The sequence below is a fragment of the Thyridium curvatum genome, assembly GCF_004353045.1.
Source record: "Thyridium curvatum strain D216 chromosome Unknown NODE_1_length_1224711_cov_81.814160, whole genome shotgun sequence".
Taxonomy (NCBI): Eukaryota; Fungi; Ascomycota; class Sordariomycetes; order Thyridiales; family Thyridiaceae; genus Thyridium; species Thyridium curvatum.
The window spans coordinates 19,773-43,791 of record NW_022156756.1 but is presented as its reverse complement, the minus strand read 5'-3'; the positions used below and the strand labels follow the sequence as shown (position 1 = coordinate 43,791).

Here is a 24,019-nt window from a genome sequence, read left to right as displayed (position 1 = left end):
ATTGGATTTCTCCGACGATTTCCTCAGGTCTACGCGCGGTCATCCTTCCAAGAATAACCTACCATTTCCCAGCCATGCCCCGCTCACGACGACACTCCTGAGCTGCTTCGGGACACTACTTGTAGCCATCACTAATCAGAACCCAGCAAGTGTCCCTTTGCTTGCTTGCTTGCATGCTGCTTCAGGTATGCTGCAAGCCACGGCCACGACAGGACCTGCGCAAGTCTCGCCAGCCGTCCGGGCTGCACAAAACAAGGACTGCGAGAAGAAAAGCCAAAAAGAAAGAAAAGAAATGCGGAGAATGCCATGCACAACCATGTACATGGGCACACCTCGATGAAACCGCCATTGACTCGAAGCCCCAGCCCCCCAAGAAGCAAACCATTGCTACTCGATCCAGAGTTCCGAGCTACTCCTGCGCAAAGGAAAACCGCAGCAGCAGGACGAGGACATCTGCTCACAGGTTTCCCACCCTGCAGGAGGAGCATCTGGTCAGCTGCGAATCAGAATGCCCGAACAGCCCAAGTACTCATGTGCCCAGGCCCCCCCTCCAATCTCTTAGGTCAGTTACCATCATGCACCTAACATGTCCTGCGACTTGCACCAGCGTCGCCGCCGACAAATCAGAGGCGCTTGCGCCTACACCTTCACGATCTCTAGCCCTCGGGCACAAGACCATTTTCGACGCGTGCAGAATCGATGCAGCACACACTAGCAACCAAAGGTGGTCGCGCATCTTGCTTTTCCATCAATGGCTGCGCACGAGAGTGGGGGGAGAAGGGGGGGCAGACGCTGGTCCCATCCTGGCCCCTCCCACCCATCTCACTTACAGGGTTTTGTCACTTCATCCAGCCTCTCTCAACCACGTGCGATCGGCTCTTGAGCGTTGAATGAAACTATTCTTGCGGCCTCCAAACAGGCCTTGTGCTCTTAATAACGGGCCATATATCTCTCGTTGTTAGGAAGCAAGTGATCGATGGCTGTCTCACCTCTCGGAGCGGCCCTTTCCTTGTCGCTCGCTCCCCACCTCCTGTCACGTCCCTGACACATTCCGGAAGACTTCTGGATAGGGAGCTCATGTCGCTCCACCAGGTATCATCTGTAGGCGATCCTGTGATAGATTGCTACCTGGCAAGATCCGGTTCTGCTGGCTCGTAGCATTTGGAGGGCCTTGCAATGAGGGGTCTCCGGGCCGGAGGAGCTAGCTACCTCGCAACGGTTCCGTCCTCTGTCCGGCGTCTGACCGGCAGGGTTACATTTGATACGATACCATGTCCGCACCGTTGGTGACCTTTGCTGCGCTGGCACTAAGTCCAAGCGGCATTAAATCGGCATCAGTGTACCAATGTCGGTCTTGTATAGGTTCTCTGCTTGTTCAGATGAAGGACTAGCAACAAATGAGCCATAACGGCGGACCCAAGAGTTCGACGTCCCGACCCAACAACACATCCATTTCGAATGGGATACCCTTCAGAGAGAAGGGACGTCTTTGCAGCTGGTATAACACAATCTCGCCGTGCCTTCTTCTGCAGGTGTTCGGACCATACCGTGCTCGGTTGTTGTTTGAAATCAACCTGTAAAGGCCCAAAGGTTGGATGCCAGAAACCAATTTGAGTAGGTTTACTACGAGCCCTTCCGGAGTAAAAGCGACAGCTTGAGGACAGTATTGGCCAATGAATTCCCTCTCTCCTTGCCCAGCCTCGGGCGAAAACCCACAAGGGGTTGAGCTTTCTCCCCATGCAGCTTATAAAACCCGTCATGTGTATTGGCCCGAGACTCGGGATACAAAGAGAGGGCTGTCCTAAGTAGGTATTGGGGAAGGTCGATACGAGCAGTTGGCTACGGTCGTTTTGGCTTATCTCCAGTTCGACACAACCAAAAGCGTATCTCGATTACGATTCAGTCCTGGTCTGAGTGCCTCTTCGTCTATCAGAGGTTCATTGGCGTCCTCGTCCTCGTCATTGATCTAGCCTACGTGCCCCCGGAGGCTACAAATCGTGATCTACTCTTTAAACATGTGTATGCTTTTAGGTACCAGGGTAGTCCAACTTGACTAGACAGCCTGGTTTTAAGACAGTGCCGACTGACGATCCCGTGGCATCTTCGCAATAACAAAAATGTCGAAGCTATGTGTAACCAACCCAGGACAGAGCCTTATCATAGAAAGGTAAAGGACGCCGAATTTTGGAGGATTTGCTGTCCCTGCGTTGCCGCTAGCCAGAAAGCATGCGATCATCTCGGATATCTCAAGGCGAGGAATGGCGGACAAGGTTCATGACAACGGCACACATGGCAAACCTTAAAATGGCTTCAACATATCTCGTAGCTTCTTTGTTTTACAGAGAGGAGCCCTGGGTACTAACGGCCAGTGCTGGCAAAAATAGGCGAGGAATTCTCTAAGATTTCATGGGGAAAGATTGGCATGCTGCTCTATGCAACCTGGACATGTGGCGCCTGTAAACCCCACGATAGGTATCCTCAAGTGCAACTCTCCTCTAGCTACCTAGGTAGACAAGGCCCGAATAGGTAGAAGGGTAGGTAACCAGGACACTAGGCTCCAAAAGCAGGTAAAAATAACCTCTTTTCGGGCTTGCCGCACAAAGCCTGCTTTGGTTCAGCCCTGCGAAGGGATAGCAAGGATCGATAAACCTTAGCACAAGCGTAGTCTGGGGGTTATGACGTAACGATGGATAGCACGGACAATGGCTATCTTGAATGCTCAATATGGCATTTTGAGCAGAATAGCCAATCGATACCTAACTCCCTTTTGGAAACCCCGAACAGATGGACAGGCGGAGCAAGTCCGCCCCGAGATGCGCCGATGAAGAGGGAGAAAAGCTTGATGCTCAAGGGTCCTCAGAATTTGGCAGTGTTTGGGGGATTTTCCAGTGACCTTCTCCAGGCCCCACTTTGCCGAGGTCAAAAGCTATTTTCAGTTCACGCCGCGCAAACCTTACGACAGGCCTGGACTCATGCCGCCACCACAGCATGTGGCAGTGCCAAGCCAGCCATGAGGCCACCAACGAGCAGTCTCTGGTCAGAGGAGCGACACCGGACCTCATTCGCTGGATTGCACCTTTGCGTTGCCCTTCCAGCGCTCCACCATACTTCGTCACCTCTTGCGGCTTTGTTCAGCTGTAGTGTGCGACTCGCGCAAGCTTGAACGTGGCTGGAATGAGGCAGAGGCTGCTGGACGACGGATTGGACGGTTATCTGGGCAAACGATCTGCAACAAGGATCTACTTGCCGGCCCGCTCTGACAGCTTCCTCGCAAGCTTCCATCAGCCCAAGATTCGTGTCCATGACCGCATAATTAACTACCTATCACTGATAAACCCGATGCTTTTTACGTGTGAGCATCCATCTGAAGAGTGGACTCGGTTGATGGGTGGATGAATCTGTCTGGTGGGCAGGGTAATTCGTGCAATGCGAATCTCGAGATCACTATCGTCCAGTCTCTCGTGAGAGACCGTCTGATGATGTGGTGCTACAGGAATACTTGTAGATTACCCCGGCTCCGGGTCATACGAAAGCGTGACCTGGGGAGCATGGTCCCTTCCTTGGCTCTGAACCGCCGGAATGGGTCATTTCGTTACCCTGGATAGAATAGGCCCGTGGAGATATGCCGAGAGGGACGGCGGGTTTTGCCTGTTTAGTGCATGCGCGAGCAAGGTGTTTACCGGGTGCGTACAAGCATAGCAGGTATGCACATGCAATACCGGTGGACCGGCGATGGTAAAGTCGTGGGCGGCGTGGAATACGAGAGAGCATGCCAAATGCGAACAGTCCATTTTGGCGTGATGAATCCCCTGTGACGTTACCTCCAGCAAACACCGCCAGTGCTTCTGAACGAAACTCCCGCCAGTCTTGCTTTCTAGTTGCCACGGCAAGTCCGTTGGCAACTAAGGAGGACCCTGAAGCACTACTAGCAAAGTGACAAAAACTTTAACAGAATGCAATCTCTTCTAGGGCATTTCTAGCGGCCATCGCCGGCGAGTCAGTTAAGCGATCTGTTAGCAGTCGCTCGCATTCCCAGCCTCCCCAAAGCCAGCTGTCACTGGCGATTAGCCTGTTGGATCAGCGAACCAACCTCCCGTAAGCTGCCGGGAGAAGCGACGGGCGCAGGGGATTGGCCAGAGGCCCGCTAAAGAAGGTGGCCCACTAGCCCACCGCGCCCACACCAAGCCCCATTACGAGTTCTCGCCCCTCCACTGCTGCCATCGCTGCCGTCACTCCACTGGAGGCCGCTCCACAGTCTGCTACCAGGATAAGCTTAGACACCAATCCATGAATAGCATCCCGTCTCTCTCACGACAATCACTCTCTTGGTTGCGGTGCATGACTAAGGAACATGCTGTGAGGGAAAAAAAGGTTATCATCCATTCCCTCTGTGGCATTCCTGATATTTAAATCTCGAGCCCTTTCTCCATCCATAGTTTGAAGCTTCTCCTCCGTCACTTCCACATTCAGCCAATACCTGTGTAGCAACTTATACAAAGTTTGACACACGCACACATACCGATCCGTCTCATCCGTCCACACATATACAAACACTCGACGAGACTGTCTGCTGCATAGCACAAACGCTCGCTGAAACACATCAAACACATCACCACCACTCGTTAATCAGAGATCCACAAACCCGCACACAATGAAGACTGCTGCTGCTCTTCTTGCCGCTTCGGCCAGCCTGGCTGCCGCCCAGGTCACCTTCAACAACGGCACCTACCAGTGCGCCCAGGCCAACGTTGCCTACTGCGCTGGCAGCTCTCTCGGCACCGATATCATCATCCGCTGTGATGCCAACGGCAAGGGCCAGCCCGGCCGCTGCACTGATGTATGTCTTGAGAGATAACCCACCAGATCTGTATCTAAGAGAAAGACGGACTAACACGCGATATAGAACCTTGCCGGCGAGCCCCCACTAGGTGTCCAGCCCGCTCTCTGCTACCAGTCCAGCGAGACCGCCGGTGACGCCTCCTGCGAGAAGAACTGCGTTGTCTACGGAAGCTCCGGCAACGGCAACGGCACCTTCACTCTGCCTCCTGCGCTGTGCACTCCGTACTACACCGCCACCACCTCCGCACCGGCTCCCACCAACACCACGGCCCCTCCCGCCTCCAGCACGCTCGTGACCGTCACCTCGGTCTACAACAGCACCCTGCCCTGCCCCTACTGCACCGGCGTCACCTCGGTCCCCACGGGCAACCCTACCGGCAACCCTACCGGCAACCCGACTGGCAACCCGACCAAGACCCCCGTCGGGCCCACCACCGTCACCACGGGCACCGGCAGCCCCACGACCATCCCCACGGCGGGCGCTGCCGCCAAGGAGGTCAGCGCCGCTCTGGCCCTCGTCGGCTTCATCGCCGCCGCCGTGCTATAAGCGGGCACCTCGCTCCCTCCTTTGTGTTTTTCAAAGCATTGCTGTACCATATATCTTCGTGTCAGACATCGCCTGCGTCGACAAAATCACTTTTCGATTCTTCTGTTCGCTCACATCATTTCGAGCTTAACGCGGCCGCTCCCTCGCCGGGTTTTTCATATATATGCCCGCTCGCGAGGTTGTACTCTTGCAGGCTGAGCGACCCTTTTTATTATTTAATCATAGACGCATCTTGGGTGGTTCATATTAGAGGGGGTTTCTTCGGTGTTCACGGGCATGAGACCAGGTTTGGGGATAAAACCGGTCTGGAATATATCTGGTCAGGGATTGACTCGGCGTTCTCATGCGGCTTGGGGTTTACATTAGTTGTCCTTTTTTTGTTTGTCTTTTTCCAAAAAGCCGGGGGGAAGTCGCATAGCTGTCAGCTGGATCAGTACATGCAAATCGAGCTACCGATGAGGTAGCTCACACATAATACCACAAATAATCTGAATCATCTGCCTGCAACTTCACGTCTCGTGTGTGCAACCGTCTCTTGATCTTGAATCATTGCGGAATTTAGGACGCTTTTTGACTGGCCTCCTGAACAACTGCCCGGTAGCCACTAACACCCCTTCCCAAGACCCATTGAACCCTCTTGCTATCTTCTATGAATCGTCAGAGCCGTAGAACCTCTACTTGATGAATCTCTCGTCTAATGAGCCTTGTGACGCCAACCCCACACCTCAAAAAGTCCGCGCATCACTCCAGTAAGTCCGCCGCCGCGACGGCGCTCTCCTCCGCCCACCACTCCCGAAACAGCCGCAGCCTCTCCGTCCGCTCCCTCGCCATCCGCCTGCCCTCGCCCGTCTTCATCCGCGCCTCGATCCGCAGCAGCTTGTCGTCAAAGTGCCGCATCGTGTCGCCCAGCGAGCGGTGGTCCGCCCCGGCCCCGGCCCCGGCCCCGGCCGCCCCCATGGCGGCGCCGAACGCGAACGTGCGCCCAACGCCCACGGCGCCGATGGCGTCGAGCCGGTCCGCGTCCTGCACGACCGCGAGCTCCGGGTGCGCGGCGAGCAGGCCTGCCGCGCGCGCCGGGTCCGCCTGCTCCGCGGACCAGGACACGCCCGCGCAGACGGCCTGCACGCGGGCCGCGAGGTCGGCCGGGCAGGAGAGGGAGAGGAGCAGGGCCGAGACCATGGTGGAGGGGTCCTGGCCTGGCTTGAGGTACTTCTTGTCGCCGACGTCGTGGAGCAGGGCGGAGAGCGTGACGACGAGGGGGTCTAGGGGCTCGCTGCTGCTGTTGTTGTGGTTGTCTGGCGAGGATGTTGTTGTTGCTGTTGCTTCTACTTGGTAGATGTGGCGCGCGAGGCCGACGACGCGCTGGATGTGCGCAAAGTCGTGCGAGGCGTCGTAGTGCGACATGTACTCCCTGACGTGGCCTGTGACGGCGCGCAGGAGGGCGGCCGTCTCCGGGTTTTCGTAGAGGGCGTCCATAGTTACTTGTGGGCGGATGAGGGAGAGACAAGCTCACTGAGTTTTCGTGGCGATTTGGTGATGATGGGGTTTTCCTCTAGCGCGTCCTGTGCGGTATCGCCTCGCTTTATTGACGTGCTTACAGCCGTGGACACACAAACTTCAGGGTCTGATTTGGAATGATACCGGAAATCAATTCTTCGTCAATCTCTCAGGCAGCAGGACGGGTATCGCGAGTGGGAGTGGCATAGTGGGTCACCATATTTGATCCACGGCGGTGCCGAGAACAGGAGCCAAGCCCGGTCCCCGGTCAATGGTGGGGCCCGCCGTTGGCTTCCAACGGAGACAGAACACTCCGAGGTAAAGAACATATTTATGCGACACAATCTTCGAGAAGGTCCCCTTGATTACCGGTCTGCTTCTCTCCGCCGACAAACAGACCAAGGATTCGCCTTGGTGTATGGCCCTCGCGCCGTTACCAAAAGCCCGGCCCGCCGTCTCGGAGCGGTCCGGCGTCCCGGCAGGTTCGATTGATGTCAAATTTCCTAGTGTGATGGTTCTCTAAGTGACGTCCTTGTCGTGAGGTAAAGCCTGAATTACTTCCTCTGCCGTGGTGAATGTCCTGTTCCAGCAACTCTGGATGACCGTACCACAGTCAAGATGATCAGATGCGGGGAAATCCGAACTTGCAAACCGATGTTCAACCTCATCCTCATAGAGGTCGCTATAAGGCTCCTCACCACACATGATAAAGTACAACACAGAACCCAGACTGAATATGTCATCTGACGCCGTTGGAATGTAGCCTTTGTTCCATGCACAGAGTTGATATCTTGACCCCGAGGCGCCAGTCGTGGAAGAATGTCCAGGAAACGAGCTGTGTGCGAAATCGCAGATCCGAAGGTCCAAGTTTTCATTCAAAAGATAGTTACGAGGCGTGACATCCTGGTGGATTATATCAATAGCATGGAGAGCCTTGAGGGCTTGAGCTGCCTGTAGAGCCCACTTCTGACGAGTTTTGGCATCTGTGGCACTGCCTTGACATCGTAAATAGGTCTCCAAGTCTCCATTGACCGGATTCTCTTAAACCACCATAACTGAGAGTATGGAATAGGGTGATGCGATGGCAGAATTCACTCCCACCTGCCCAGCAGCATGTGTTTAAACGAGGTCATCATGATCAACACCGTGTACAGAAAAACGAAAACCTATCAGCGGAAGCAATGGCCTTTACTTGCGGCAGATAGTACAGCAAGAAATGACAAAAGGGCATTGTCCATTCGACTGTTTCTGGCAACACCCTTGCGGACACCCGGCTACTTTCCCACAGAACGCATTGTTCGGCTGTTCAATGCAGCAGACGCCACAGATACACTGAGCACCGTCCTCTTGTCAGTCTCACATGTTAGCACCGCGGTCACAGAATCAGATGGATCGCAGCTGCTCGACTGGCTCCCTTACCTGATCTTTTCCACATGCCACTGAGCCCCGTGAGGTCGGGCCTTGGCTCAACCTCAAACTCCGTGTTTCTGTACTGGTGGCGGAGCTGTTCAAGGCTGGGTAGCACGGAGCCATCATCACCCGAACGATATACTTCTTCGAGTTCTGGGACCTCCCCGGCACTGCACAGCATCGCAGACGCGGCAATGAGAAGTTTTATGACAAGCATGTTGAAGCCAATCAGGAAGGAGCTGGCTCTTGTCTGCGAGATTGGTGTTGCATGTCGTCCAGAACAGTCAACGGGCTTGGCGGTCGAGCTTCCCTCCTTTTATATAAGTGCTGGTCAACCCTATTCAGCTGGCAAACCAGCTGGGCTGTCTTCATGTAACGTGAGGCATATACGCAAGTCATTGGAAGGATTCTTGTCTATCCTGGAATGGTGATCTGTAGACCGCGACGCATTAGCGGCAACAACTCTGTGCTCTGAAGGCAAGTGTCTCGCACCTGTAGGATTGCGGCATAGATCCAATAGTCTATTGACATGCATCAGAAAGAGACTCACGATCTCCCAAAATCACCTCGTTACTAGGACCAAAGCGGAAGGTGCATGCCTCTGTTGGTTGCAAGATTGCTGTGTCTTGCTCGTATTCGAGATCTGATACCCAACAATATTGCAATATACCAAACCAACAACACCGCCTTCGGCCCGATCATGATAGAATCGACGTTAGAACAAGCTTTTCGGGGGAAGGACAAGCTTTTTGACGGAACAAACTCCTCCTTTCCATTGAGCCATCATGGGACGGTTCGATCAATCTGTTTAGACGAGAGGGGACTCGTGCGGGGCGCAGCAACCTTCTGCTTTTGACATGGACGTGATTCCAAAAGACACTAGTCTGTCGGGAGAGCCTCGTAATAGGACCTTTGCAGCGGTAATTCTGCTGAGAGCACGACTGTCGTCCGCAGACGGCTATGGGTCAAGTGGGATAACCTCGGAGTGTAACGGGATGAGCCCTTTTGGGGAGCTGACCAGGGACTGGCTTCGGGGGCCGGGCCGGGCCCCGGATAACATAAGAGGCCACCCGAAAACTGACTGACAGGCAGGCCTTTGTAGAACTCTCTCCGCTTGTCTTTGATCGAATCCCTAGGTACTGAGATCCCGGCTATCCGCAAAGAAGGCAGGCTGAACCATTGCAGGCAACCTCATGGTGCATTACTGCGACCAGATCAATGAGAGCATCTAAAAGAAGCTCCAATATGTCTGAATAGGTATGGAACTCCCCTGAGATCCGGACGCCCCATCCCTACGACTTTGGATTGACAAACGGCATACATTGCTGTCTTGTTCAACCTCCCAGTGCTGCCTCTAATGTGCTAGTACATCCGTATAATACATAGATCAGAAGCGCCCAGTCAGAGCTAGGTTTCGACGACTCCAAGCGGACAGGTGCCTTCATCATACACGGGACTAGATTTTCGGTCTTGACATTGGCCGTCTAATCCCAAATATGTGTGAAACATATTTATACGATCGAGAACGAAGGCAGAGATTTTATCAGAGCACCTGACGGGCTGTGTGGTATTCCTTGCTCGTCTACCTCAAGTCCAGATTGGATCTATACGGTTCCAAGGGGGCGGTCCCGTCCCTCTCACAAGCCGACCGATCCTCTCTGGGATGATGATCCTCTTGGAGAATGGAGGGGCAAGCAGGACCATAAAGATAATGTACTGGTGCCTTTGTATCAGGGGTACTTGCGTTCCATTAAAACATCCTCCCAAGCCGGCCGGATGCTACAAAGATGGCAGCTATGACAATACTGCAAATTAGATCATCCAAGCTTATCAAGAAATATCTGAGGCCGCGTTTATCTTTGGGACGGTTTCTCTCCGCTGAACAGCAGACCAAGAGCCTCTCTCCAAGAGACCCTCGTGACACTACCAAGAGCCGGGCCTGGTCCTCTCGGAGCGGTCCGGTGTCTCGGCGGGTAGAGGCGGGGAAAGAGGAGGGTGATGAGAAGCACTACCGCAGTAGATTCAATAGACTTTCTCGGCAAAAGGACAGCTGCTTGAGAAGAATTGTGGACATCCAGTTAGTGTTGCAATGCTTAGCCGCCGTGTGCTCGTCTGCCTCGCCCAGCTTGTATTGATCACCCTGCGCATACCTGCATGCTCTAAGACACACAGACGGTTCTCCTCCGACGTCTGTTTGGCTGCACCTTGATAGACGGGATGTAGCCGGGTAAGACAGCAGAGGTGCGTCCCGGAGTCGTGTGCCCAAAGAGGGCAGACCGTGCAGAAGACGATCTCGGCACTCGATCAGGAAATATTGTACAGAAGAAACGGTCCAGGACCCGCACGAGCCTATGGGAAGGTCGTCTGGAAGCGACAGAGTGATCAATGTGACCGAGAACGAGGTCTCACGCGCGCATACCCGCCGAGACTAAGGACTGCATGCATTAGACCGAGCAGTGAGGGTGGTGAGCAGCCCATCAGGAGTGGACTTGTGGTTCTTCCGCGAGACCAAGGCAAGGGACGGCACGCAATATTATCTATCACCGCAATATGGACCAGGGCCTCGGGAGCTGAAGACGAATTCCAAGGCCGATTCCAGGCAGTCTTCGTCACACAGCTGACCAGAATCTCGCCGATACTCAAGGACAGGGTGCGCTGGCAGATGGGACGAATGCCTTGTTCATGCATACGGAGTACGGGAGTGCATGGCAAGTACAACACAAGGACTTTCTTCTACGTACGGGCTTGACCAGTAGTCTGAGGCCGTCCAGGAATTGATGACTTGTAGCGAGTCTGCCCATACATACAGACATTTGGCATCCAATTCGGATCCAGGCATCTGAATTGACCACCCCTGAATTGAACCGATCGCACTTCCCATCACCACTGGCCAGGCCATCTCGATGTACATACATCGCATGGCTCCCCTGCAAGAGCAACAGGCGACATGCTTACACGATGTCGGTCTGTCTGTCCGTGTGCTCACGAGACGACCGACATTGCAGCAAAGCCTGCATGATCCTCTGCGCGCCGGGGGTCAACCAGAAAGTTTCTCTCCGAATGGGAACGCGACCACTCACAGAGGACCGTGTAAAAAGGCAGGCTCTTCGCGACCTTGATTGTCATTGGCCACAACCGGGAGGGCTTGTCTTGTTTCTGCGTGATGGAGATGCATCCCAAGGCGGATCCTGGACGGCGATTGGCGGCCGTGGACAGGGATTTAGACGCCCAACGGGCCGGGGGTGGGACTAGCTCGGTCCCACCCGTCACATCTCTCCTCTCTCTTCTCTCCTCCGCTTCCACCTCCATCATCATGACCATGAACGTGAATCGCACCCTATTTCTGCCATACCGCATAGCCGCCAGGCTTGCAGTAGTGCCATGACAGGATACGCCGTGCTGCCATTCGCTGACAAGGCCAGCACAAATCAGGGAGGAGACGGACGAAGGCCTGCCTTGCCCGCCCGCCGTCCTGCTTCAGAGGTGATATTGGTATCTGCACCCCACTCGACGCATGGCCGTCACTGCTTTTCCACTACCCAGCCCGCCTCTCATTGGCCTCTGCAGTCATGCTCGGCCAGGTAATGTGCAGCTTAGCCAGCTCTGGTGGCTGCGTGTGATGATTGCCGAGCGGAACCTGCCCTGTGGCTGGCCCGATTCGCTTGTGCTAAGGACACTGGCAGGTGCTTGGTGACCCTCTCTTCTCCTTGGACCGATCTCGTTGCTCTGTGCTGTGAGGTTGGCCCCCCGTCCCATCTCGCACCTTGTCGGATGGCCTCAATAACGGGACGCAACCGTATATAGGGCGCCGGCCTCTCCCACCCTTTCCCTTGACCTTTCTCTTTTCCCTCTCCTCAGCAAGCATCCAATCTTCAAAAATCAGTTTTTGTTTTCCTTTACCCCTTTCTCTTTTTTTGCCCTTTCCTGTTTCAAAGAGCTGTGCTCTTCTAATAATACCAAAATCAACAAAATCATACTCACAACAGCGTAGTTGCCGGTCTTCTACGTTTGTATCCCCTCGCAACCTCACGTCCTAATAAAACAAAAACTGGTTTTTTGTGCTTGTTCGCTGAACGCCACCAAACTGATCTTTCCAAAACCGATAACTTTCTCTTAATAACAAGTTCAACATGTCTTCCTCGCTTCAGCTTTCTTTCTCCCTGCGCGTCTCTTCCGGCGTCAAGACCGTCCACCTTCTCGGCTCCTGGGACGGCTACACTGGCCAGCTCCCGCTCTCCAAGGAGAAGGGCTCGACCAAGACGTGGAAGGGCACCTTCCGCTTCAACAACTCGACCCTCGAGGCCGGCCAGCGCTACTGGTACTACTACATCATCGATGGCTACCACGTCGCCCACAACCCCAGCGAGGCCTCGACCAAGGAGCCCACGACCGGCCGCGAGCTGAACATCCTCGACGTTGCCGGCGACAAGAAGAAGTCGTCTTCCCACTCCTCGTCCAAGTCCAAGAGCTCTTCCCGCTCGTCCAAGGAGAAGTCCTCCAAGCGCTCGTCCACGGCCGACATCCCCAAGGGCCGCCCCCTCTCCGTCTCCCAGATCAAGGCTCCCAAGCCCGTGGCTCCCCACGCCACCCGCCACATCCTTGACGAGGACTACGAGGTCGACGAGCTCTCCGACCAGTTCGCCAACACCGGCATCTACGAGTACGACGAGGACATCATCACCGACTTCGGCGCCTCCTCGCCCGTCTCCTCGACCGGCTCGTCCCTGTCCTACCGCTCCGACAGCTCCAGCCCCAGCTCCAGCCTCTCTGGCTACTCCACCCCCGGCTCGGACTGCAGCTCGTGCACCTGCGAGCGCTACGGCATCACCCGCAAGGGCGAGCGCGTCCGCCTCGACTGCGGCGGCTCCCGCTGCGGCTACGACGAGGACTCGTGCTCGTCCTCCGAGGACGAGGAGTACGTCAACCGCTCCGCCCGCCGCAACGGCATCGTCGTCCGCTCATGAGCGGGTCGCCCCTGCCCCGGGCGAGGGACTGAGAAGAACAAACCATAGACGAACGCTCTCCCCGGATCCCGAGGGACCGGAAGAAGCCTTAATCATTCATCACGCGCAGCGGCCAGTTCGACTGAAAACTGAGCCATTTTCCGCTCATTGCCGGGCCGCGCACGGCGTACTCCTTTTTGCTACGCCGGCGCCGTGCCTCCAGACTTGTTATTAATTGCAGCCGCTGCGAGTCTGTTCGCGCCCGATGCGCCCTTGCCGGAGCCCGCTCAAGCTGGTCTTGGGGGAGTGCTCCGTGTCTCTGGCCGGGCCTGCGACGCTCGTTCAAAGCGTGCGCCGACAATCTGGGCCGATGCTGCGGCCCCGCGTGACTGGGAACCACACCTTTGGTTCCCGGTCGCGCGTTAAACCCCCCCTATTTCGTATGTTTCCAAGCTTGGGTCTTATCCCAAAGATCCTTTCTTGTCAACAGCCAAAGCACTGCCGGGGCTGCCTCCTCTTGGGGGCCCTGGCAGACCTGCTGCGGATTTGCAACCTTTGTCAAGCATGGGTCCCGAGCTTATTTCCCACCTCTGGTCGGAAGTGGATAGGTTTGGGCCAGCCATACCGGAAGGAAGGAGGTGGAGGAGGAGAATCCAGTGTTTTGGTAGACCTGTTTCAAGCATTTCACTGCCTCACGCTGCCATGGGTAATACTATATAGATGACGATATTGAATCTATTGGTTGATCGCCCGGTACTACATATATTGCTTCCGTTCTCTGTCCCCCACTGTGATACCCGCATTCATTTCCTGGCCCTCTGAAGGGACCTCTAGCCTCAGATCTAGGTCGATGCTAGGTTGGCGTGCGAGTACCGTACCTTAAGGACCTTGAGGTCCTCGAGGAATTTACCCGACGGACATTTCGACCCCGCCGTGACGTCCTCTCGCTTTTCGGTGCAAAGATTGGAGAAGCTAGTGGGGTGTGTTGGTAAAAAGTGCCCTATGACAGGCCTTTAGTGGGAATCTCTCGACGCTAAACCCCGCCGTGTCGGTGGGAATTAGAGAGTTAGGGGCCTGGCCGTTGGAGCTCTGGGCTCGGCAAGACTGTACTTAGGTGAACCTCCACATATGAATGAGGGGGGAATTGTTGGAAACCCGCAGGGTATCTGCGTGTCGACCAGACGGGCCCAACATGGATGCATTCTCTTCTTGTAAACTATTCCAATGAAGACCGTGACAAGGCTGTGTTTCCCAATCGATCAGGTTCAAAAGGACTGTATGAAACAGGTGCTGTAACAACTTCTTCCTCTCTCCTCTTCTTCACCGACCTGAGCACCCCAATTTTGTTTCCACACCGACATAGCAAAAGCCACACAAACTGGCCCTACTCTTTCCTCTCTGCCAGAAAGACTTTTGTTTGAGCAAGTTCAGATACCGCTGCTGCTCTCCAGCAGCCTATTTCGAATTGGTCAATTCTTGCGAAGCTCTATCATCTAGCTGAATCCCCCCATCCCCACATCACGAAACCGCAAGCAGCAACCATGGCCTCCAAAACCATCCCCATCGTCGACTCCCACATCCACCTCTTCCCCGCCGACGAGCTCGACAACCTCGCCTGGTGCAAGCCCGGGAACCCCCTGGCCAAGCAGCACTCCCTCGAGGAGTACCGCGCCGCCGCCCACGCCGGCGCCGGGCCCGACTCGCCGCCCCTGCGGGGCTTCGTCTTCCTCGAGACGGACCGCAAGAACGGCGGCGACGGCACCGACTGGTCCGGCCCGCTGATGGAGATCGACTGGCTCCGGCGCATCGCCGAGGGCAGGCCGCGGCCGGGGCAGGGCCACGCCGCCGCCGACGCCGCGCTGTGCCTCGGCGTCGTGCCCTGGGCGCCCGTGCACCTGGGCCCCGCGAGGCTGGCCGAGTACCTCGCCGAGGCGGAGAGGGCCGCGGGCCCGGCCGCCTGGCGGCTGGTCAAGGGGTTCCGGTACCTGCTGCAGGACAAGCCGGACGGGTCGATGCTCAGGGACGAGCTCATCGAGGGGCTCCGGCTCCTCGGCAGGAAGGGGTTCGTGTTCGACCTGGGCATCGACCAGCACCGGCGGGGCAGGATCCAGCTCGAGGAGGCGGTGGAGATGATTGACCGGGCGCACGAGGGCGTTCTGGAGGGGGAGAAGTGCGTCTTTGTCCTGAGTAAGTCTCTTTTGCCCATCACTCTCTCTTGCAATAAGCTTGGTGAAACTCTCCTAACAGCGAGGCCCCCTCACACTCTAGACCACATGTGCAAGCCCGACGTGACCATCATCAACACGGCCGACCCGGCCTTCATCGCCTGGCGCTCCGCCGTCTTCACCCTCGGCAAGTGCGACCACGTCTACATGAAGCTGTCGGGCCTCTTCTGCGAGATGAGCGACGCCATGCGCGCCCGCCCCGCCGACGAGATCTTCATGGCCATCCAGCCCTGGCTCGCCGTCGTGCTGGCCGCCTTCGGCCCCCACCGCATCATGTTCGGCTCCGACTGGCCCGTCTGCACGCTCGACATGCCCCGCGGCGACGGCGACGGCGACGGCGACGGCGCCGCCAGCCCCTGGGTCAAGTGGCGCGACGTCGTGAGGAGGATGTGCGACCTCGCGAGCCTCAGCGAGGAGGACCAGGCCATGATCTGGGGCGGCACGGCGGCGAGGGCGTACGGCCTGGAGATCGACTAGTGGACTTCTTCCCCCCTGGGAAGGGAAGGATTCTTCGCCATAGAGAAGGACGAAAAGGGCCTGTGCAGCGGCGCTGGTTCGGCGCTTTACCAGAGATTCAGCTATCGAGCCTCGTGTGCTCGGGAGGTTTGCTACAAAGATATTGTTTGCGCTATCAGAGGCCTACCTAGTACGTGGCAAGGCTGTGGGTGATCATGGCCCAAGAGAAAGGCACAGGCTGCTACAAGTATGCTAAGAGCAAGGTGTCTCACTTCTAGTGACGAATTGAAGTCTGGTCCATCTCGATATAGGGATTCCTGGAACGTCTACTAGGGAAATACCTCCCATGTTAAAAACTAGGATGAGTTCCTACAAAAGAATATCAATTGCTAAGGGGTCCAATGGATCTCAGGCGAATGCCCTAGAGGGCTTGAATTGAACATCGCAATATACATGCTCACCATTACTCTAGCCCTGGCTTGATCCTGCTAAATTGACCTGGTGACGTCGAACTCGAGCTGTGTGGAGATCATTTCAGCTCTCTCGACACTGTCATTGTGATCATTACTCATTCGGGAGCCAGTGGTGCAGGGAGAGCGGTGAGACAGAGGGTTGGAAGAAAAAGGGGGAAGCAAGAATAGGGAGATGCAGCTGAACGGCGCGACAAGGACCAATGGCGAAGTCGGTCATGCTGCGAAGCTGTCACAGCGGCATTTAATGTTAGCAAGGCCAGTTTTGACGGCCAGGCACGGGTGACGGCTTTTCACTTATTCACACCGCAACTTCGCAGCGACAATCTCCCTCGTATATGTACCAACTTTTCTCGGCGCGCGCTGCGGACGCGAGTAGCCGTGAAATCGGGAAGCTAGCTAGTCTGGATTCACCAAGTATTTGGGGTTGGAATAGAGCCAAAGGGGAGTCAACAAGCCGGTATGAGGACTTGTGGCGCACCTTCAACGCAGAAAGCCTGTAGACCACAGTGAGTGGATAATCTTTGAAGCTGTCAAGGGCGGCAAATTGTCTTCAAGCATATCCAAGGAATGAAGGCTTCCTCCCGCTCATACCAAGGACTTGGAAAGTCTGGGGAACGGCATATCGCCTCTTAACACGGCACATGATAACACCCATCGGAGTGTTCGGGAGCCTCTGCGTGCCGTGCGGTCTCACGTACGCGTCGTCGTTTGAATTCCAATGCGGATTGAGATTCAGGGAAAGAAAAAGAATCTTGGGGGATGACACGTGTGTGAGTTGTGCAATGGTCTCCGGGCCAGACAAGTGATCTCCACGGAGCATCGACTCTAGGCCCTTGTCTCGGGCATCCAGCTCGACGTCAGAGGCGCTGGCGACGCATGTATTCCCAACAAGTCACACTGCAGGCCGCCGTTGAGGCCCCGAGAGATGAGTCAAAGACGCAGCGTCCAAGAGCCCCGGGTATGCCTCCTCGTTGTGCGTCGCCGATGGCCAATGGCCGCTGAAATCTCCAGTCTGATCGAGTCGTTGCCTCCGCTCTACTTCGTTCCACGGGTGTGGAGTGTGCGACAGCCCAGAAAGATCTTGTGGTTTACAAATGTCGGGGTGCTGCGGCAGATGAGCGGTGACCAAGAGGTGTGTCACACTGCGCAGTTCGGGACTTTGCTTTTTTTTCTCTTTCTCTTGCCTGCTGCTTTGTCTTGGAGCCCATCAATCAAGAGCGCAAATGCTTGCTGGACCCTCTCACGATATGCGACTGGGTGGGCTTACAAGCCCTGCAGTGTGCACAGTAGTCTCTCGTAGCTCCGGACTGGAGAGCTGGGGGATGGACAACGAGCAGCGCGCCGATCGTGGATCGTGGGGGGTGGCCCAAAGGTCGCCTTGCCTGCAAGCCAGCTTGGCCAGGTTGGCAACACGAGCACTTCCCCACACATTTCGCATTCCGAGAGGTTCCAGAGATGTTGCTCAAGTAAAGTGCCGAGCGATCCAAGCGTAGAGGGTAGCGTAGCATACAACAGAGACAAGATGGAATGCATTGTCCATGCTGGCGGCGCTTGTAGCAGGGTGTCAGGGTGAAGGAATGCAGCTGGTACTTACATTGTTCGAGAGAGCACCGCATGCTGGGTATTATTCCCCGGGTGTTGTGGCCTGCCTGGCCGATATTGCTTCGGGAAAAGGAGCACGAGATGGATGGATAGGTACCGGTAACTAGCAGAAGGCTTCAGAGGGTGGCAGGATCGAACTGTCTCATCTGGATGTACAAGTACGAAGTACCAGCGAAGCGCTCATTACAATTGTGCTAAATCCGGACAAGTCTGACGGGTAGCCAGTCCGGGGAAGTATCCGCTTCTCCTGATTGATGATGTTCATGGATGGGTCAGCCAAGCTGACAAGTGGAAAACACGAGGTACCTGTGTTGTAAGATTACGGAGTGACTCCCAAGCTACCACAGCAATGCTTCGGCTATTTTTTTTTTCTTTCTTGTCTCTTGGAGCTCGGTGTGCCATACAAGCCTAGCTACTTGCCAATGCCAGTCCGTATGAAGCTACCTAGGTAGGTATTATTATTCTGTGAATCCACCATGATGTTGGGGGCTCCGGGCAGGGCAAACAATCTGGCCACTCGCCTGCGACAAACAGCCTTGGAAACATCGGACTCCAGGGCTGTTGTTTGTGCACTTGGGGGCCGCCAAGTGCGTGTGCCACGACTGCACGATTGCTTCACGGATACGTGATCTTCCAGCACTCACGGCATCCTCCCTCTTGTTCCCCGAAGGCGGCAACCCGCGATGTGGATGGCTGTCGTGGCATCATTCTGATCCGCGATAGGCAAAATGCAGTACAATCCGGTGTTTGGGAAAATTTTCTTCGAAAGACGGGAACCAAAAGCAGCAGCCCGTGCTCAGAAAGCCCCAGGCCCTCGTCGGCCTTTTTTCGCCTCGGTCAAAGTACTCGTACTTCGTACTCCGTACTTCGTAGGAAGGTGATGCGCTTGGCCGACAGACGGGCCAGGGGACCCCTAACATGGAACCTTCCATGGACCTTCTGCTGGCATAATCTGGCGTCGTCTCCGAGCGAACGCAGAACATCCCGGAAATTTTAGTGTTCGGTGGAGTGCTTTGTTGAAGTACGGAGCAAGTACCCAAAGTACCTAACTTACGGAGTACTTGCAGGGCTCTTTGATCACTGGTACCCAGGGCGACTCGTCCCGTCCCGAGTCTCCTTTGAGCCAGAATGACTTGAGCAAAAATTCTCCAGGGCTTCCAAGGTTCTCTCCCGTCTCATGCAACACTCGACCTCGCAGCCAGGCTCCCATCACCCCGTCCGGGCAGATTCAGGTCGCAATTGGATCTACCGGCAACGCTCACTGTGCCACAAGGCTTAGGGAGGTGCCTAATCCGGCCAAGTCGGGCATAAAACTTTCTGGGGGGTGACCCGGCTGAAGCGATGTGACAAGGTACTCAGACGTCCAAGCCCATGATTTACATACCTCGCGGATCAGAGCCGGTCCAACTGCATGCGCAGGGAGGAGGGCGAGGAGCAGGCAAGCAGGCCATCCCGTCGTGTCATCCATCCATCCATCCCATCCCCATTCCCAGTCCCATCACTCAGTCACCTTTCCGCCCTCGAGGCTGGCTGCTTCGTACCCCCAACCTGACACACACTCTCTGGGGATGTGCTTACGTGCCTTTGTTTCTCTCTGTCCTTGTTGTTCCATTCCACCTCATCATCAGAGAATCATACCTTAGGCAGATAGAGCACACGTCGTGCCTGGCCTGACGCATTTTCAGATAGATACAAATACCATCCCATCGTGAACTCAGCCGTTCCCCAGACTCTCCCCCAGATTTTCTCCTCCTCTGACCATAAGGTCTCTCTCTCCCAGTGCTGTTGTACACCTTCCCTCCTCGATTGAAAAAATTCATTAGTGTCTGCACTCCTGCACTCCTGCACTCGTGCTTGCTGCTGCTTCCCGTCAACTACCACCAAACGGATGCAAACATCCTGCCTTCCCTGGCCTCATTAGCAAATCAATTATTGAAACGGGCAGAGAAGAAAGAAAAAGAAAGGAAGTTTTATTACTCCTCCCTGTCTGCTTGCCTCTCGCATCCCTGCCCGAGGTTGCAATTTGTCGCAGCTACTTCGAGGCCCTCTTTCCTGGAACCTTGGTCCCAGATATTCTTCTCCACATCGCAAGGGAAACTTCCCCGGAACCCCAGGAAGCAACTTCCGCCAACGGGGACACCGTGAGCGAGGCGAGCAAGCCCAAGCCGAATCTTTTTTTCAACGCTTTTTTAAAACACGGCCCATTACCCTCCCCCAGCACCATTTTCTTCGAGCCTGGCCTCATCCCATCAAAGATTCTCTGCCTCTCTCTGTCAATACAAGATCCATCCTCTCCTCGATCTTAGACTCATAATCTACCATCAATACTCCTCCTCCTCGACGTAGGTGTTGCCTGTAATCCTCCACGCTTGCACATGCTAATCTTATTAGACCGGAAGCAGCCTTTTTGTTGCAACTCCAACACAAACAATTTCAACTACAGCAGCCAAAGACAATGCCGACCCAAGTCGTCGCACCCATGCCCGTGGCCCCGGCCCGCAAGCACCTCAACATCTCGACTTCTCAAGATTTCTTTGCCAGCCTGAACGCAACACTGGCGTCGAGAAGCTCCCAAGGCGTCACCACCTCGCGCAGCATTCAGGAGGACGATTACACCGTCCCGGCTCCACCTCCACCGAGCCCGGTCAGCTTTCGGACTGAGCAGTGGCACACCTCTCTCCGCCGCTGAGTTTACTTGTCACGGCATACTTCTACTTTTCTCGTCTGTATGAAAGGGCCGGCATCGCTGCATTTTAGGGTGTTCTTGTCTGTTCTGTTTGCTTGCTGGTTCCCAGCCTTGTTTCCGCATGGTCCTTTGCGTCTTGAGCGACGATGTGTGTTTGCTTTTTCAGGTCAGGAGTTGGAGGGCTAAAACATGGGACCGAGGAGATAATCTCGGGGGATCACTCGATGGGAAGGGATTACACCAAAACGTCTTAGAGCATGAACTGGTCAGCGCACCCAGCCAGGTTCATTCATAACTCAACGCCACCACCGGCTGCCGTTATGAACAGCAGGGGCATAATTTCGATTTTTCATGTGTATCTATAACTCTAGCTACTGGTCTGCCAGCGGGCGACTCTAGCTCGCTGTTGTCGTGTTCAGAATCAAAGCAGCTTTTCTAAAAGCCTGGGCCTGTGATGGGGGGTATCATCACTTGACGACATGTGAATGTGTGATGATCCTTGTTGGCAAGCTTGGCTCACATGCCCGTGAGTGTTGGGAGCCGCGGAACTGATCTGGCTTCCGTTGATTTCACGGCTATCGCCATTCAGGCCCATATCAGAGCTCTGGCCGCTTCTTGTCCGATCCAAACGCCCATCGTAAGCCACCATAGATAGGTAGGTTACTCGGACTCGCACGTTCAGTCAATGCAGGACTCGAGGCATCTGGGAACATGGGAAGAATTATAGTGGGCCCTCGCTACAGGCTGTAGCGAGAAGCCGAGGTAGTGGAAGCTAAATGACAGACACCAAGCCAGATATACTGAATAATTGCCTATGTGAGCAGTGAGCATGTTGCAGCCTGAGCTTGGATATCCTCCATGCAGCTATCAATGGATGGATCGTGAGAAAATCATCGAGTCTGGTGGCAGCTCGGCAGAGTGTCGAAGCAATCAGACTCGGATCGAAGGTAGTATTTGGAAGAGATGATCACCAACATCCATTCATCAACCATGTACCAATCATTTCTATGTCGCTGCATTGAAATCGACGTCAAGTCCTGAATGACGTACGCCAAAACTGGCTCGTTCTCATCACAGTCAAAAAGAGCGTGTGTGCGCGTATGGGCGGGTGGCCCAAGAACGCGTCCCTGAACGGGGAAAAGAAATCCACTTTACGCGTCGGGAACGCGTGCCACGCGAAAACGCACACCCATGTGTCGCGCGGTTAACCGACCCGCATACCAGGCCAGCTCCTAACCTGCCACCATATTTCACCTTCCGCGATAAGATCCAGACTGCTTGACTCCTTCTTCACTGTTTCGAAAAGTTCCATTTCCATGTACCTTTGTTTAGTCCCTCTCTTTCCCTCAACTCGACAAAGTTTGTGCGCAGCCAAGGATCCTGCTTTCCCTTGACGCATTTCTTGTACATCTATCCCTTAATTCTGTCCTTTCAGGATGCCAGGAGCTATCATCCGCAGGAGCCGCTCGTCGAGAGTCGGTCCTGCCACCAAGCCCATCTCCGCTACCGCGGGTATCAACAAGTTCACCCGCATCTCCAAACGCTCCAATGTTGGCAAGGACGTCGTTGAGAAGATCGTTGCCGAGAAGATTGCGGAAACAGCCATCGAGGTCACCACCCCGACTGTTGCTCCTGCGGCGCCACCTGTAGCAGCACCATCAAAGAAGAGGAAGGCCGAGGACGAGTCATCTGAGCAACCACAGACCACGCGAGCTGGAAAGCGGTCCTGCCGCCAACCGCTCGGATCCGTGCCCGAGGCTCACCAACAGCTCCCGCGCACCCCGACGCAAACCAAGCCTCAATCATCCCGGCCGGGCGTCGACCTCACCGCCGCACAGCAAGCCGGCGCCCTATTCGAGCGTCTCAACCTCCAGTCTCCGTCCTCCACGCGGACATGGAGGGCAGACTCCACACCCTTTCCGCAGGAGCTCACCGACCTCATCAACCTCCAGGGCGCCTTCCTCAAGACGGTCAGCATCCACTATGCGCACAACGGCAGCAACGTGCCCATCGACGTCAAGATGGTGTGCCCCGGCATCGCGCAGGCCTGGGGCAAGCGCAGGGTGACGCTCGACGACGTCTGCCGCTGCATCGGCGTCATGGGCGCCGAGTCGCCCTTCTACGTGTCCGACTACGGCCGCGGCAAGGTCTGCCTCGAGCTGCACCGCCCAGGAGTACACGCGGGCCCGCTCCCCGAGGAGCGGCTCAACCGGGTCTTTGAGGAGCAGCTGCGGCGCGCCTGGGCCGCGAGGAGCTCGTCCGACGCCCGGCAGTTCGTCGCCGGCCTGCCCCGGGCCCTCGTCAAGAAGAGCGCCGCGTCGCTGGCCAAGCCGCCCGCGCTGGCAAAGGGCCAGCGCACGCTCGAAGAGCTCAAGCACGGCATCGCCCTGAAGAAGCAGGAGAAGGAGGCCAAGGAAGAAGCCAAGAAGGCCGCCTCGTCGTCCTCGTCCTCGTCCTCGTCCACGTCGCCCGCCGCCCTCAACCCCGACGGCACAAAGATGAGCCTGCTCGACCGCATCCGCCTCCGCCAGCTCCAGCAGTCGCAACTGGAGGCGACGGGCCCCTCGGCGGCGGAGCTCGAGCGCAGGGCGGCCCTGCAGCGCGCCGACGACGTGGCGGCCGTCGTCACCATGCTGAGCCGCGCGACGGCCGTGGGCCAGAAGCGCGTCTCCTTCACCATGGGCGCCGTCCTGACCAAGCTCAAGGACTCGCTGCGCCTGCCCATCTCGCGCGAGGAGGGCGCCGCCTGCGTCCGCACGCTGGCCAGGGAGATCGCGCCCGAGTGGCTCAAGATCGTGACGATTGGCAACAGGGAGAACGTCGTCGTCCTGACCGAGTTTACGCCCAGCAAGGCGACTATCCAGGAGAGGGTTCAGAAGGTGGGATGTTAGATTAAGTGTATCGGAGGGTTGAATGGACAGAGCACAACAAGATGGTTGGTTGAGTCGTTCTGAAATTCATTGATGAGAGCATAGCAAGCAAGCATTCACTGTCTGCATGGGTACGGCATGGCGTTTCGGAGGGTTGTCACTACTAAACATCGTTTAGCGATTTGCACTTTGATAATGATGTCAAAAAGGCCATTTTTGACATGGTCAATACAACAACAGAATTGCAAGCAAAAGAAGAGGTCTATTTCCCGTATGCGAAGAAAAAAGAGCATCTATAAGCCGTGATCATAACCAGCCATGATTTTGATTTCCCCCCAAGAGAAGCTTTCGTGCCATGCAAATCATCATGAAGGGTACGCGCTCTCCCATGCCCTTCCAAAATAGTCGTGTTGCGAATTCAAATGACTGTGGAAACACCTCTCGAAGGCAGAGAGTGCTTTGTACCAAACT

The 24,019-nt window shown here is 55.6% G+C and overlaps 6 protein-coding genes across 6 annotated transcripts; 4 read left to right on the top strand and 2 right to left on the bottom strand.

Annotated features, from left to right (window-relative positions):
* Positions 1 to 4,651: 4,651 nt before the first annotated feature.
* Positions 4,652 to 5,386, top strand: E0L32_000014 (uncharacterized protein; the record flags this gene model as incomplete). Its single annotated transcript, XM_031135466.1, has 2 exons — positions 4,652 to 4,837; positions 4,904 to 5,386. The coding sequence occupies 2 exons, from the start codon at positions 4,652 to 4,654 to the stop codon at positions 5,384 to 5,386; spliced, it is 669 nt and encodes a 222-aa protein (XP_030997391.1).
* Positions 5,387 to 6,127: 741 nt separating this feature from the next.
* On the bottom strand, positions 6,128 to 6,862 carry E0L32_000013 (uncharacterized protein; the record flags this gene model as incomplete). The annotated part of the gene is made up of 1 exon (XM_031135355.1): positions 6,128 to 6,862. The coding sequence occupies one exon, from the start codon at positions 6,860 to 6,862 to the stop codon at positions 6,128 to 6,130; it is 735 nt and encodes a 244-aa protein (XP_030997390.1).
* A 540-nt stretch (positions 6,863 to 7,402) lies between these two features.
* Positions 7,403 to 8,510, bottom strand: E0L32_000012 (uncharacterized protein; the record flags this gene model as incomplete). Its single annotated transcript, XM_031134757.1, has 2 exons — positions 7,403 to 7,923; positions 8,303 to 8,510. 2 exons carry the CDS (start codon positions 8,508 to 8,510, stop codon positions 7,403 to 7,405), a joined length of 729 nt encoding a protein of 242 aa, XP_030997389.1.
* A 3,913-nt stretch (positions 8,511 to 12,423) lies between these two features.
* Positions 12,424 to 13,257, top strand: E0L32_000011 (uncharacterized protein; the record flags this gene model as incomplete). The annotated part of the gene is made up of 1 exon (XM_031133649.1): positions 12,424 to 13,257. One exon carries the CDS (start codon positions 12,424 to 12,426, stop codon positions 13,255 to 13,257), a length of 834 nt encoding a protein of 277 aa, XP_030997388.1.
* Positions 13,258 to 14,777: 1,520 nt separating this feature from the next.
* On the top strand, positions 14,778 to 15,938 carry E0L32_000010 (uncharacterized protein; the record flags this gene model as incomplete). Its single annotated transcript, XM_031132540.1, has 2 exons — positions 14,778 to 15,423; positions 15,484 to 15,938. 2 exons carry the CDS (start codon positions 14,778 to 14,780, stop codon positions 15,936 to 15,938), a joined length of 1,101 nt encoding a protein of 366 aa, XP_030997387.1.
* A 6,176-nt stretch (positions 15,939 to 22,114) lies between these two features.
* Positions 22,115 to 23,569, top strand: E0L32_000009 (uncharacterized protein; the record flags this gene model as incomplete). Its single annotated transcript, XM_031143889.1, has 1 exon — positions 22,115 to 23,569. One exon carries the CDS (start codon positions 22,115 to 22,117, stop codon positions 23,567 to 23,569), a length of 1,455 nt encoding a protein of 484 aa, XP_030997386.1.
* Positions 23,570 to 24,019: the final 450 nt, after the last annotated feature.